Source organism: Ciconia boyciana, chromosome 8 (assembly GCF_034638445.1).
Source record: "Ciconia boyciana chromosome 8, ASM3463844v1, whole genome shotgun sequence".
NCBI classification, from domain to species: Eukaryota; Metazoa; Chordata; class Aves; order Ciconiiformes; family Ciconiidae; genus Ciconia; species Ciconia boyciana.
In genome coordinates, this window is record NC_132941.1 from 66,757,555 (window position 1) to 66,770,692 (window position 13,138).

Here is a 13,138-nt window from a genome sequence, read left to right on the forward strand (position 1 = left end):
TTCCCTTCAGAACTTTACTCTCTGCAGTCCTGGAGTTTGCCTGTATTTGCAATCCAGAATAAAGAAATTTTTTTCAGTACTATAAAAAATTGACATGACTCTATGAAGAGCGTCATAATTTCCACTGAACAGAAAAATCTGCTGGCAGCAATAAATGCTCAAACCCTTTTTCAGGAGCACTGGGAACCTGCAGATCCTTCGAGAAGTCAGCTGAGACTGAAAGTGCTGAGTTCAAACTGTCCCTGAATTTTGTGTGGTTGGGCTGTTACGTGCGGGCACCTTCCAGAGCGCACGAACAGCCACGGCACCGAGCCAAGGGCAGGAGTCGGTCCTTGCTTCTCAGCCCCGGACAGAGCCCATCTGCCAGAGAAGAGCCATAGCATGGGCTCGAGCGCGCGTGCTTGCTCGTGGAGCAGCTCTGAAACGAGGCCTAAGCTGTCAGCGCGTTGTGTTGGTTATAATCAGATTGCTTTTGCTGTTTTGATTGTCATGGACATGAAGAGCAGTTGCTACTTGTATACAGCAAACTTGGAAGATGTTGGAGTAAAACTAACATTTGAACTGATGATTTGAAATGAAATAACATGGTTATTTCATTTTGAGGCAGTGGCCAGCACTGACAGCACTATTTCTTGATTCCTTAATGACTACTAGTACTGACATAGTTAATTTGAGTAACAGCTAACGTATGTATCTGATTCTTTCAGGAACGTGATAAGCTGTTGAGGTATAGGAAGCAAAGGAAAAAAATGACAAGAATTCCTAAGGTAAAAAAACCCCCTTGTATCCTGACATGCTGATGGGCATGCTGGCTTCCTGGGGTGCCCCGAGCGCCTTGGAGCCAGGCGGGGGGACGTCCTCCTTGAGGGTCTAGAAACGGGTCCTAATCTTAAGTTTGGGTTCAAGGACATTCATGGACAGTGCTGGGATAATTCAGACAAGGTCTGGCAGGGGTAGGGGAACCGTTTGCACTGTGCATTACAAGCATTTGCATGCTCTGCGGTTACCCCGAGCAGTTTCGGTGTCCCGTGGGGCTTCCATGGTATGTGATTGTCTTAAGATGAGACAGATTTTGTGAATTAACACATCTCAAAGTGATCTTTTAATGGCACTGCCTGAAAACATATGTAGGTTGTAAATAATTCATTACGGAGTTTAGTAATGTGCAAAAATTGCTGGTTACAAGGAGCGACGGTCAGAGCTCAGGGAAAAAGAAAATGTTAGTTAATGAAGACTTGGCAGGATGATAATATAAATATGAACACTGTAACGACATCGTAAGGTACAATGTCAGTGACCTGAGAGTAAGCTGTGCTCTACATATGAAAAATTAAGGCGGTGATGGAGCTAATGAATCTATAAACAATGAATTGCAGTCGACGTGAGATAACTCCTGAGCTCCTGCAAATGGCAACCAGGCCTTTGAAGGAGAGTTAGGTTTTGTCTCCTTCAAAAGTTATCCACTGCAAATCAAAAAAAAAAAGGCAAAAATCTAGAAATTTTTTTTGTAAATCAACAATTAAAAATATCTTTAACTGTGTTTGAAATGTCCTCTTTGACTTTCAAGCATTTCACAATAAATCTTTTTTTTACCACCACTACCCTGTTCTTTTAAACAGAAAGCAGGTTTGAGTGGAAAAATGGATTTCTTCAAACTGTAAAAACGTTGCTGTGGTGATTAGCTTCAAATTTTCAAGTGGAATATTTCTTGACAATCTAACTTCTCATGTGATAGTTGTGGTAACGACAGGAGGGACACGGTGGTGATGACGATGGATTAACAAAGGCATTTCAATGCACAACTCCCACCTCACGCCGAGATGAACACACAAAGAAGTAAAAAGGGTGATCTGCCTTAGCTAGGGAACTTGGAAGGAAAATACATTAAAAAAAGGCAGGGGCTTTGAGGTTGCACACCATCATACCTGATAAGAAATACAACAATCCCGTGATTTGAATAGTTTTAGCTGTCGTTAGAGCACTACCATTGGGGTGAAAGAGCTTTACAGAATGCAGGTAAAGAACTGGGTGGTTTTTCAAAAACCAGTAGAGTGAAAATTACCAATAATCTGGAATTCAGGTTCCTCCGAAGGTGTATATGTTCAAATCCTACAAAGGCGCAGGGTTTAGACATGCGTCCGCAGTTGTTGCTGTCCCCCCGGTGCCGCGGGCGGGCGCAGCCGACGGCACCGCTGCCGCACGGCACGGCTGCGCTCGCTGACACCTTGTCTCTGCCAGAAGCCGGTTGTGGAGACGTTTTTCGGCTACGATGAAGAAGCTTCCTTGGAGTCTGATGGTTCCTCTATCTCGTATCAAACTGACCGGACAGATCAAACCCCTTGCACTCCTGAAGATGACTTGGAAGAGGTATTCATCAAAAATATGTGTTATTTTGTTTTGAAACCTCGCTACTAATTTTTAATGAAATTCCTGGTCTGTTATATCATTCATTTGTCACCTGTGACCAGAAAATTAAAAATTTATGTTAAATTTAATACTGTGCATGTTGGTTAATATCTTCGGATCTCAAGTCTTCAGTAATTTCACAACTTTTAACCAAGCTGGAAATATTATACCCTAAGAATATTAGATTTATAATGGGTTTGTAGGTTAGAGGTCTAAAAGGACTGAGAAGTTGGACAACCCTAGGAAGACCTGTTCACACTGAGATTTACTGCAGGTTTGTGTGCGTGTAGTTTGGTTCAGGTCCTTCTGTTTGTCATTGTGACCTCGGCACAGAGTGCAGCCTTAAGCGATAAGGTTTGTGGTTCTGGAAGGAGAGGTCAGCAGTGACGTACAGCACCGGTCTCCAGAGGAAAGGCTGTCTCCTCGCCAGGGCATTGAGGTCGTGACTCTTCTGGAGGCTCTGAGTGCAGAGTACACAAAGGTAGCTGGTAATACAAATAAAAGTTATTAATCCTGGTGTTTTGCAGGGCTTCCCTACAAACGTGTTCCCGAGCGTGTGTCAGATCACTGTACCGTTACATGTTTCTGGGTTTAACAAGAATCTTGTAATAAACAAAAAATTGCTGTAATGACTTGCAGCCTTTTTACGGTATGCTGGCTGCAGTTTTTCATCTGCCGTTCCACCTGTTTCGTGGTTGTAATTAGATCTGTTCAAAGGGAACCTAAAGAATTCCTGTCTCCATCATAAAAGATACATGACTGGTTACCAGGTGTGTGCTGCACTGCAGGGAATCTGAATGTATTTCTATATGTATGAACCTATTTATTTTTCATTCCTGTATTTACATTTTTTTCCGTGTTCAGATAGTACAAAGTTTATGCATGCAACCAGCAGTACAATCTCATTTCATGTCAAATGAAATATTCCGGTCAACCTGACATGAAAGCATTCAATGCTGGATATTGTAAGGAGAGTGAAGAAGATGAAGGGCTCTTTTCATGTCAATGTCACCATTTCTACAAGTATTAACTCTAGATTAGGGTATTAATAATTGAGTGAGACTGTCAGGCTTGGCTTATTCTCCAGATGGAAAACCTTTTGTTGTTTCCAGAAAGTTGTATTTTCACCTTTAAATGTGATGACTTTGCCTGTTACAGTAACAAAGGGCGACTCAGTGGTTAGTATGTTATATAGATGGCAAGTTTTTATCTTTCCAAGGCAGGAGGAATTATCTTTTTTTTTTTTTTTTTCTATATTGCATTTTCTTGAAGTGTATGCAAGAGATGTTTAAGGGACAAAAGAGAAATAGTCTGAGGGCACATAAACAAGATCTTTAATACTGTGCTCCCCAAATTGCATTTTGAAAGTAATAATTTTGGCACCTTTTAGAGAAAGCAAACATAATCCACTCTCATAATATTTTTTACTTTCATTGCAGAAAAAGGCAACTGGTGCAATGCATATTTGGTTTTAATTCCAGGGTATGGCCAAGGAGGAGACAGAACTGCGGTTTCGGCAGCTGACGATGGAGTACCAGGCCCTGCAACGAGCGTACGCCCTATTGCAAGAACAGGTCGGAGGAACATTGGATGCAGAACGAGAAGTTAAGGTCTAAATGGCTTATATTACATGCAAATAAAGGATTGTAATTGTATGGGGGTTTCCAATTGTACTTGCCCAGGTTGTTTTCAAGCTAACCTGGGGTCCGCCAGCCCCTCCAGCATGCCGCCGGCTGGGAGCGCAGGGCAGGGGACTCGGCCGGGCTGGCTGCCAAGGTGGGCTCTGGGCTCCCTAACTCCAGCCAGCTTGTCCGGCAGCCCCTGTGCAGTGCTGGTTGGCTGGAGGAACCACTACTGCCATTGCTACCGTTTAGTCTTTTCACCTCTGATCAGTTTAAGAGAAATTCAGAGAGAGTTTTTATGGGAAATCCTTAAAATTAAGCTCTTTTTCTGTAAAAATCGAGGACAGGTAGCCTTAAATATATAATGCTTGGTATTTTGATGCCTTCTTGATTCTGTGAGATTATGTGATTCCTCATAAAATGTTTAGAAGGCTTGTAGCTGAGATTCTTTTTCTTAATTAAATTGCAAAGTGTCCTATGCTATTCTGCCTGCCTGTCTGCCTCACACAGCCCTTGTGGCTTCAAACATCTGGCATAAAATGTTACCTTTATTATGAGTATGTTGTATATTACAAGGAGTTGGCAGGACTTACCATGCACAGAATGCAAGGGTGAATACAGTAAATAAGGGGACAAATTCTGTTCTGAGCTAACAGTTTGAAGTTTAATAGGAGAAATGTAACTGCAAAGGCTTAATTTGGCTCTGCCTCTATTGTGTGAACGTGTTATCCAGGAACACTCACAGTAGTTCGAGGTAAGGATGACGATGCTGGGAGATACCCGTATCGTCCAGCCGGTGCCTCCGGTGGGGACACCTCCGGCAGCTGCGGCACAGCACCGCGTACCACCGAGCTGTGACTGTCCCAGCCGCCGGCAGTGCCCTGGCCCCAGCTGGACATAAAACAAACGGCCAGATTCCTCTAGCTGAAGCCCACCATTACAATAATATTTTGGCTTTCCTAGCTATTTAACTGCTCTGGTTTTCTTCCACTGAATCATTCAAAGAATTAACTTTTCATTTCAGCACTGTCTCCACTGGTGAGTACCTCTCGGCCACCCAGGTTTAGCAGCACCCCTTTCTCCCAGCGACCTCCCTGTTTGGCAGTCATGGACCACCTCACTCTCTCTGAATGCTCCAACTGCATTAAAACTAACGTTCCCAGAAGTACGCGCTCTGCTCTGAAACGTTAGGGATTGTGCATGTAAAGAAAATCGTAATGAAACAAGACATGCCCAGCCTGAAAAGTTACTTAATTTTACTTTTTCCATAGTGAAACAAAAAGAGAGAACAATGCAGGTAATGCAAACAAATAAGATCATTTTCATTGTAAATAACAAGATAAATAGCAGATAAATGGTTTGAGGAAATAAAATGTTCTATAAAACAATATTTAACTAATAAAACAGCTAATAATGATCACATTTATTCTCCAGAAAACACGTGTAGGAAGGTGGTGTATATTTAAATGAGCATGAAGCTACAAGTATAGTAAAAAATTACAGACACTACAGTAAGACCATAAGGTAGGGTACTAAATGCATAAGGAGGAATGCAGTTTGCCAGTTTGTAACGTTGCATACGTAGAGTCTGTTCTGAGCTTTTTAACTCATCAAAAATTTAAAGGAATCTGTGCCCAGAATTGTGGCATAATAATTTCCGTTTGTCTTCATGGAGAAAGGAATCTTTGCATTACACTGGCTTGTTTAACCACCTTGGTCTGCAGTAGGGAAGGCTGCTCGCTGCAGCCTGTCGTAACCAGCTGGCAGAAGCCTGGATGTTTTGCTGTCCTACTGCCTACCTGAGGGGATGCTCTTTATGTTAATCTTGACTGAAGTCTCAAAATTATTATCCTATCTTATAGGCTTCTTTTTATGATTAATGACTAATGTTATGTGCTTAGCTGCAAATTTATTCTGCCAAAGAACTTTAAAAATTATCTGTTAGAAGTGTTTGATGTTTTAAGTATTTTCTGTACCTGTGTTAGCTTTTGCCTTTTAGAGAAAGTTTGATTTTTTTTTTTTTCCTTTTCCCTCGTATCCTACAGACACGTGAGCAGCTCCAAGCAGAAATACACCGATCTCAGGCTCAGATAGAAGACCTGGAGAAGGCCCTTGCTGAGCAGGGGCAGGTAATGCATGCGGCCAAACACCAGCCCTTTCTCCAGCCTTCGTGCTGGAGAAAAGGAGGGGGCTCTAGAAATGTGCCTGTCCACGTTACCGTGTAATACTGCAGATGCTCGTGAGTGTGTATGTATGTGTAGAATAATCCTGATGCGACTTTTCGATAGCTGTTTCATTTCGTACAAAGCAGGCGTACTAGGGAAGCAATTACTGTCCCTGTCGGTGTGCGCTGTAGTGACCTACCCTGCACAACCCCCACCACCACTGCACCCCTGATTTAGGAGGCAGTAATGTAACCTGCTGAGCACTATTTCAATAAACGTGTTAATTAATTGAAAAGAAAGCACTTAATACATGTGGTCTAGCTGGTTTGGAGGAGAGTCAGGCACACAAGGGCTTTTGCAAACCCCGCTCTGCACATTTACATGTGTTAACATCTCAACCATCAGTCCCCCAAGCCCTGAGTCCCCATCAGTGCTTACATGCTAACTCCTGAAACCAACACCCATTAAAGCCCCATATATCTTCGCTGATCTCAGCCTTAACGCTCACTCGCCCCAGCGTAACGGAGAGAACAGCAAACGATGCCTGTGCGAAAGGATCTGTGATGTGCAGATGTTACAGTAAGGGAAAGCAAAAGTCAGCTGGTAAGGAGAGCCTGAATTCGGTACGTGTACAGCTGTGAAGTCAAAGCGGGTGCGATATATCTGTAGGACACTGAGAATTTCCCTGCGCAGCCGGAGGTGAACGCCCATGCTCATTGTCACTGCCTGAAGTCCCAAAGCGCAGGGTCTGCTTGGCATCCAGCTGAGAGCCGTGCCCATTAGTCCTCCTCTATCTGTCCCTAGCTTAAAATTGCTCTCTCTTGTTTTATTATGCATCTCCTGAAAATTAAATCAGTGAATAACAGGTCAGTTCCCTTATCAACTTGGAGATGTGTATAAATACTGAGAAAGTATTATGGTAAGAGAGGGAACAATTGTGTTTGGCAAGAAGTTGGTCTATTTTAAAATCTCACAGACTACCAGTATTTTTGATACCTAGGAGAAACTTGGGAAGGTAAAATAAAGGAAGAGTATTTATTTTCTGATGAAATGTTTATTCAGTGATGTAAAAGTAAGCTTTCCTTGCCAGCAGCTTTCCTTATAGCTCCACAAGATTGTACTTTCTTAAAAGGAGAAAAGCGGGTGTTAAATTAGAAAGTGGTTAAACATTTCAAGGGAAGGAGGAGGTGCACAGCACAGGCTGGGTATTTTCAGCAAAAACAAAGTGGTTCTCATCATGTGAAAAACTTTGCTGTGAATGCTTTCTTTAAATTCAGAGTAAACTTGTGTGTTAGGGCTATTTGAAGTGTCTAGTTCAGCTGTTTGTGTAGTTCACCGTGCAGCCCGTTCATGCAATAGCGTGTCAAATCATCTCAGTCATTCTTTCAAAAAGGATTAATTTGAAATACAATTGAATAATCTGTGAAACTGCACTCTAGGAAATTTAGTCTAAATGATTAACGTGAAGCACATCACATTCAACCAAACATCTATTGAGCTCTGCCTTTTTCATCCCATCAGCCATTATTAAGATGTCTTATTTTTGCTTTGATGTGTTAAGGCTTACACGTGGTAATTTTAATTTCTGAATTCACTGCAAGGTGTCTGCTTTTGCATGACTGGCTCATTCAAGGCTGGCTCAGTAGTCTGTCACCTTGGTCTGACCTTGAGATTTCACTCTGCAAAGCCAGCCCCACTCGAGGTCTTGGCAGGTTTGGGTGCCACTGCAGCTTTCGGTGGGTGACATTCAGCCCCTGGCACAGACCGCGTTGTACTCCTGGCTGTCGCAGGCCATTTGGATCCCTTTGGACTGCAGTGCCGAGGTCCAAATATTTGCCACTCGCATGCGTCCTTGCCTAGCTAGTGTTAGAAAATTCTCCCTCGTCATGTTCCCCAAACAGAAAAGGCATTATGGTGTTGGGAGTTTCTGCTTCCCTGCCTGCAGAGCTGAGTGGCTCTGAACGCTCACAGCGCAGCCGTGCGGCCCCTCGGATGCAGGAGGATCCTGCACCCCCTCCACACCACCGAAACTGGGGAGCATCCTGGCAGCAGGGTGGCAACCTAAGCCAAGCACCCCTGCTCCGCCGCGCAACACCCTCCTCCTCATGGCTCGGTGAACTAGTCAGTGCTGGCGCTGAGGTGACACGGTCCGGAGATGTGCATCAGGTAGCATAACACAGGAAAAAGTTAAAAGGAAAATGCACCTTAAATGAGAAGAGTACGGAGTTTAAAACCCCCTTGCACGCTGGCACCCAAAGGTGATAAAGAAACAGGCACACCTCTAGCCTTGGGATAGCCTTGAGAATGAAATATTGCAGACTGCAAACATCCAGCCCCCAGCTGGAAATACAGGAAATGTTCCCAGGCTGTTTCTAGCTTGTGTCTTACTTTTCCAGCCCAAAAAACCCAACACCAAAAAAAAAAACCCAAACCCAGAAACATAAAATGTGTTTTGGGAACTTTAAAATAATGCTAAATCATTTGATCGTTACCCTCCCAGCTTAACCTCTTATTACTGTTAACCTTACTGATAAATAATGTTCTGGGGTTTGTGGCTTTTATATACCCATCAAACTAAGAAATTAGTTTCTTATCTTGAAACCAATGTTTTATTATTTAACTAGTGGTTTATTTTTCCTAGTGTTCAGTAATTTGTATTCACTATAATTGAAATTTAATAGTAACTGCATAGCTAGAAATATCCCTTTTAATGCCAACCAATCTTTTATCTGAAAGCGGTTTTTTAGTCATTGGAGTGTTTCTAGTCCATTTGTATACTACAGACTGTTAAAATAGGACGGAAAGGGTGAGCTTTCGTATCATAGGAAAGAATGGAATTACAATTTCATATGCAAATTATTCTGTCCCTCTTCTCTAGATGTGTGATTTAATGAAATACTTGCTACTGTGTTTGTGCTAAATGTTGCCAGCTTCACCTACAGTATCGGTCATTTCTTTTTCAAGGACATGAAGTGGATTGAAGAGAAGCAAGCATTGTACAGAAGAAATCAAGAACTGGTAGAAAAGGTGTTCAATATTTCTATTTGTATTATTCAAATAATATTTGTAGCTTAAGGAATGCAGAAGGTGCAATAGTTTAGTCTGTATCACGCAGCTCTACTGGAAATAATTCACGTATACTAACAAGATCCTTATAAACCTGCCAGAAAAAGCGGTTTTCTGGCATTCCGAATGGCCCCATAAAGTGTCCCGGTGTGAGGTCGTGCGAGGACGTGGTCGTGGGGAAGAACCCCGTGTTCCCCCGGCGCTGGCGCTGCAGTCCCCACTCGCGCTGCGCCCAGGGGGTGGGCTCGGACCCCGGGCGCTCGCGCCCGCCCCGGCGCTTCCCCAGCACGGTCAAAGCACGGCAGATCTTGAGGGACACTGCAAATGGTGCTGACACGTGTTGCTTTATTTTGCAGATAAAACAAATGGAAGCCGAGGAAGCTCGCTTAAAACATGATGTCCAGGACGCTAAGGATCAAAACGAGCTCCTGGAGTTCAGGATCTTGGAGCTTGAAGTGAGCACGTGTTGCAGCCACGGTCCTGCCCACCTGCCCCGGGCTGCGCGAGCCATGGCCGGGGGCACCGCGGCTTTGGGAGCTCGCCCGCGTTTACTCTAAGAGCTGCATTGCACTGAACGAGACCAAAGGGTTTGGTACAAAGTGCTAATACAAGAGGAAAAAAACCCAAACAAACACCCAGGGCTCAGTACCGGTATTCCTGATAGGTCGTTCTGGCAGTCTTGCTACTTAAGTAATTTTAAGATCCAGAAGATTGGCTCATGATGTAGATACACATTTTCCTGTACTCCATCTGTTCTGAAAATGCAGAGATAAAACCAGAACAGATCATACATGGGAAAGAAAAAGAAAAAGGAACTTCTTTTTCATTGCCAAAAATCATTTCTGTGTTTCACCTCCTGCTAAGCCTGCAGAGAAGGAACCACATGGCCTAGACTGCTCTGTTTACTCCACTGAGCCTTCTGTTTTCTGTATCATCACCTGTATAAACAGAACCGATAAGCTCTTGGAAACTGTTTTCCAAATTCTCCAAAGAGAGATTAACAAAGCAGCCACTTACAAGAAAAATTTAAATGCAATTTGTATTATACTAGGTATAAGTGTATAGTTTTGTTCAAATATATTATGTGGTCAAAATAATAGGTAAGTGGTCATGACCCGTGCCCAATGAAGAAGCGTGGTGGGAAAACGCTAGCGCTGTTGATATGTATGTCTGCCCTGCTTTGCAGTGAGGTGGAGGTCCCCCTGTCAGCCCCGAGCACCCTCACAAAAGCACATGGTCTGGCCAGAGCAATGGCTCTTGCTCCTGGCTGGTGGTGTCAGCAGCTACGGGGTGCGGGAGGAAGGGTTTCTGTGCACCCAAAATGAAGTCACTCTGCGATAGCATTGCTTTGCAATGCGTTCAGTTAGAGTGAGCCTTTGTCAAACCGTGTTTATCAAGTTCTTGGTGAAGCTGCCGTTTGTGACATACCCGAGTGGTAACGAAGCAATTATTGTCATTTCAGGAGAGAGAAAGACGATCGCCTGCCATCAACTTCCATCATGGTCCTTTTACAGAGGGGAAAAGCCCTCTCCAAGTCTACTGCGAGGCAGAAGGTGTAACAGTAAGGGATTCTCGTTTCGTACTCTCCTTTCCCTAAATAAAATCAGACGCTCTGTTCTGACTCCTGGTTTTCCATTTCTCTCTTGTTAGGACATAGTAGTAGCAGAGCTGATGAAAAAATTGGACATTTTAGGGGATAACGCCGTAAGTGTATGTTCCTTTAATAAATTGTGCATGCTTTGGTAAATATTCGTCCTCACGTTAAGTTAGCAAAGCCTTCTTGGTTTGCTACTGCACAACCTGTCCTCCCTGTGGTCAAAGTACTGGGCTACGAGCTAAGCGTTTTCTGGCTTTTTAAGATTTTGTTAATAGCCTTCTGACCAGTGCCGTGTGGGATCTTGGTGTCACAATATTGCTTTTAAATTTTCAGTGATTTGGAAAATATTTTGAAACTTTGGTGGGTTTTTTTTCTGGTCACTGTTCGCACATGGTTTGTTTATTTGCTTACCCTGCATTTGCTTTGCTTTTGCATTTTAGCAGCTGTATATTTATTTTAATTTTGTCTAATAACCCATAAACCTTCGATAGTAACCAGGATATTAAACAAAAAGTTACAACAGCAGTGTGAAAAGAAGAAACAAATAGTAAGAAATTTGAAAGCGTTTCTCCTTTAGCAGATGGAAGTGATTAACTGTCCCTATAGTTATGTAGACAGAGGATATATATGCGCTGTATATTTTTCCTGTGCTCTCCTCTACCAGCAGAGCCACAGAGCGCCCGGGGCTGAGAGCGGCAGAGGAGAGCCGAGGGTCTGGCCGAGCCTGGGCCGCGGCGGGGCTCCTCCCTGGGAGAAGCCCGCTGCAGACATCGGGTCTGCGGGACGGCCCCCGCCGTTCCCACGGCTCCTCACCTGAGCTGCCCCAGCTCTCCCTGTGCCTCTGGACAGCTCGGACAGCAGCAAAAATGCCGTCCCCAGGGCCACGGCGGCGGCCTGGAAGCGCCTCTTGCCCACCTCTCCAGCGAGACCCGCTGGGTCATCGTACCTCCGCCGTCCCCAGCCTCTGGCATCTGCACGCTCTGCCCCACGAAATCAAGCCAGGAGTTAGTGGATGAGCTGAAACACACTGAAGCAATGAATAATCTTCACCACTGCTGCAGTTAACGATATTCACGCTGGCAGAAGTATGAAGAATCCTAAAATCTTTTGTGTGCAAAGAACAAAAAAAAATACATATAAGCTTAATCACCAATGAGCTAAGACTGGCCCTACTAATGCGTAGAAATAGAATACCCATTAATCTGTTAATGCCCCTGCTAGTGTGGTCTTCAGTGGCAATATGAATGTCAGGCTGGTCCCGTGCAGAGTGTTTTGGGACAGCCTCCCAAACAGGCAACCTGGAGACAAACAGGAACAGAAAAAGCTTTTCTCACATTTTCTATTCTCTTTCTTTTCCTCTTGGCTTCTTTACTTATACGAATGATCTCTAGTCTGTAATGTTATTTCCTCCTTTTTTTTTTCCTGTTACATACAAGTTAATTCCAGATGCGACACAAGGGGGAGTTCGCAGTTCTCCCCCAGTTCTCCCCTCAGCTAGCTTTAAGATAACTGTAGACTGTTGTCATCACTTGTTTTTTTCTTGTTTTCACGTGTTTAACATCGAGAGTCAGCCACCGATGGCAGACTCTGCCCCGTGGGCGCGCGTTGTCATGTCTGGCTGTTAGGGAGGCTGGGAAGGCGAGCCCGCGTCCCGCCTGTGCGCAAGGGGTTCTGTCCTTTTCTGCACATCTTCTCTCCTGCGTCTCTGTAAAGCGCCCTGGCAGCTTCTCGCTGCTTCCCGCTGAACTGCCAGGAGTTAAACACTGCTCGAGTGAGGCGAACCCTGCAGAGAGCCCCTCGAGGAGCAGAGCAGAGGCAGAGGTCGGAGGGGTGCAGCGCGTCCCCTGCCGCCTACGGGGTCGCTGGGGACGGGCAGGGAGAAAGCGGGGCTGAGGGACACGGATGCCCTCCTCTTCCCCGCAGACAGGGGAGTCAGGGCAGGGGATAACTCACACGACAGGGAAGAACACCCTTAATATTCTGCGTGCGTGGTTTCACTTTTAATGTAACATAACTTGTTTTAAAAAAACATTACTTACATTTATGGAAGAAACCATTTTCAGGGGTCCTCAGGACAGGTCTCCTCCCATCCCTGCCCCATAGCACTTTCACTGTCCCCAGCCTTGTGCATTAAATTAGAGCTCCCCGTAGTCACCCTTCTCACTGACTTCCATGATAACACACGGAGACCGGCCCGTCCTCCTGCACCTGACGGCAGTGGGTCGGACGCGGCTGTCCGCGTCTGAGCAAAGAGGGGTCCCACGCTAGAAGGATTCACTTCT

At 44.5% G+C, this 13,138-nt stretch overlaps 1 protein-coding gene across 4 annotated transcripts in view; it reads left to right on the forward strand.

Annotated features, from left to right (window-relative positions):
* Positions 1-13,138, forward strand: part of JAKMIP3 (Janus kinase and microtubule interacting protein 3) — a 76,297-nt gene that overhangs the window by 40,794 nt on the left and 22,365 nt on the right. For 3 of the 4 annotated variants that reach the window (XM_072869200.1, XM_072869199.1, XM_072869198.1), the window contains exons 11-18: positions 708-767; positions 2,239-2,367; positions 3,888-4,016; positions 6,074-6,157; positions 9,158-9,220; positions 9,616-9,714; positions 10,722-10,820; positions 10,910-10,969. In XM_072869200.1, coding sequence (XP_072725301.1) covers positions 708-767; positions 2,239-2,367; positions 3,888-4,016; positions 6,074-6,157; positions 9,158-9,220; positions 9,616-9,714; positions 10,722-10,820; positions 10,910-10,969 — 723 coding nt within the window. The remainder of the gene's footprint in view (positions 1-707; positions 768-2,238; positions 2,368-3,887; positions 4,017-6,073; positions 6,158-9,157; positions 9,221-9,615; positions 9,715-10,721; positions 10,821-10,909; positions 10,970-13,138) is intronic. The other variant, XM_072869201.1, reaches the window with a different exon arrangement.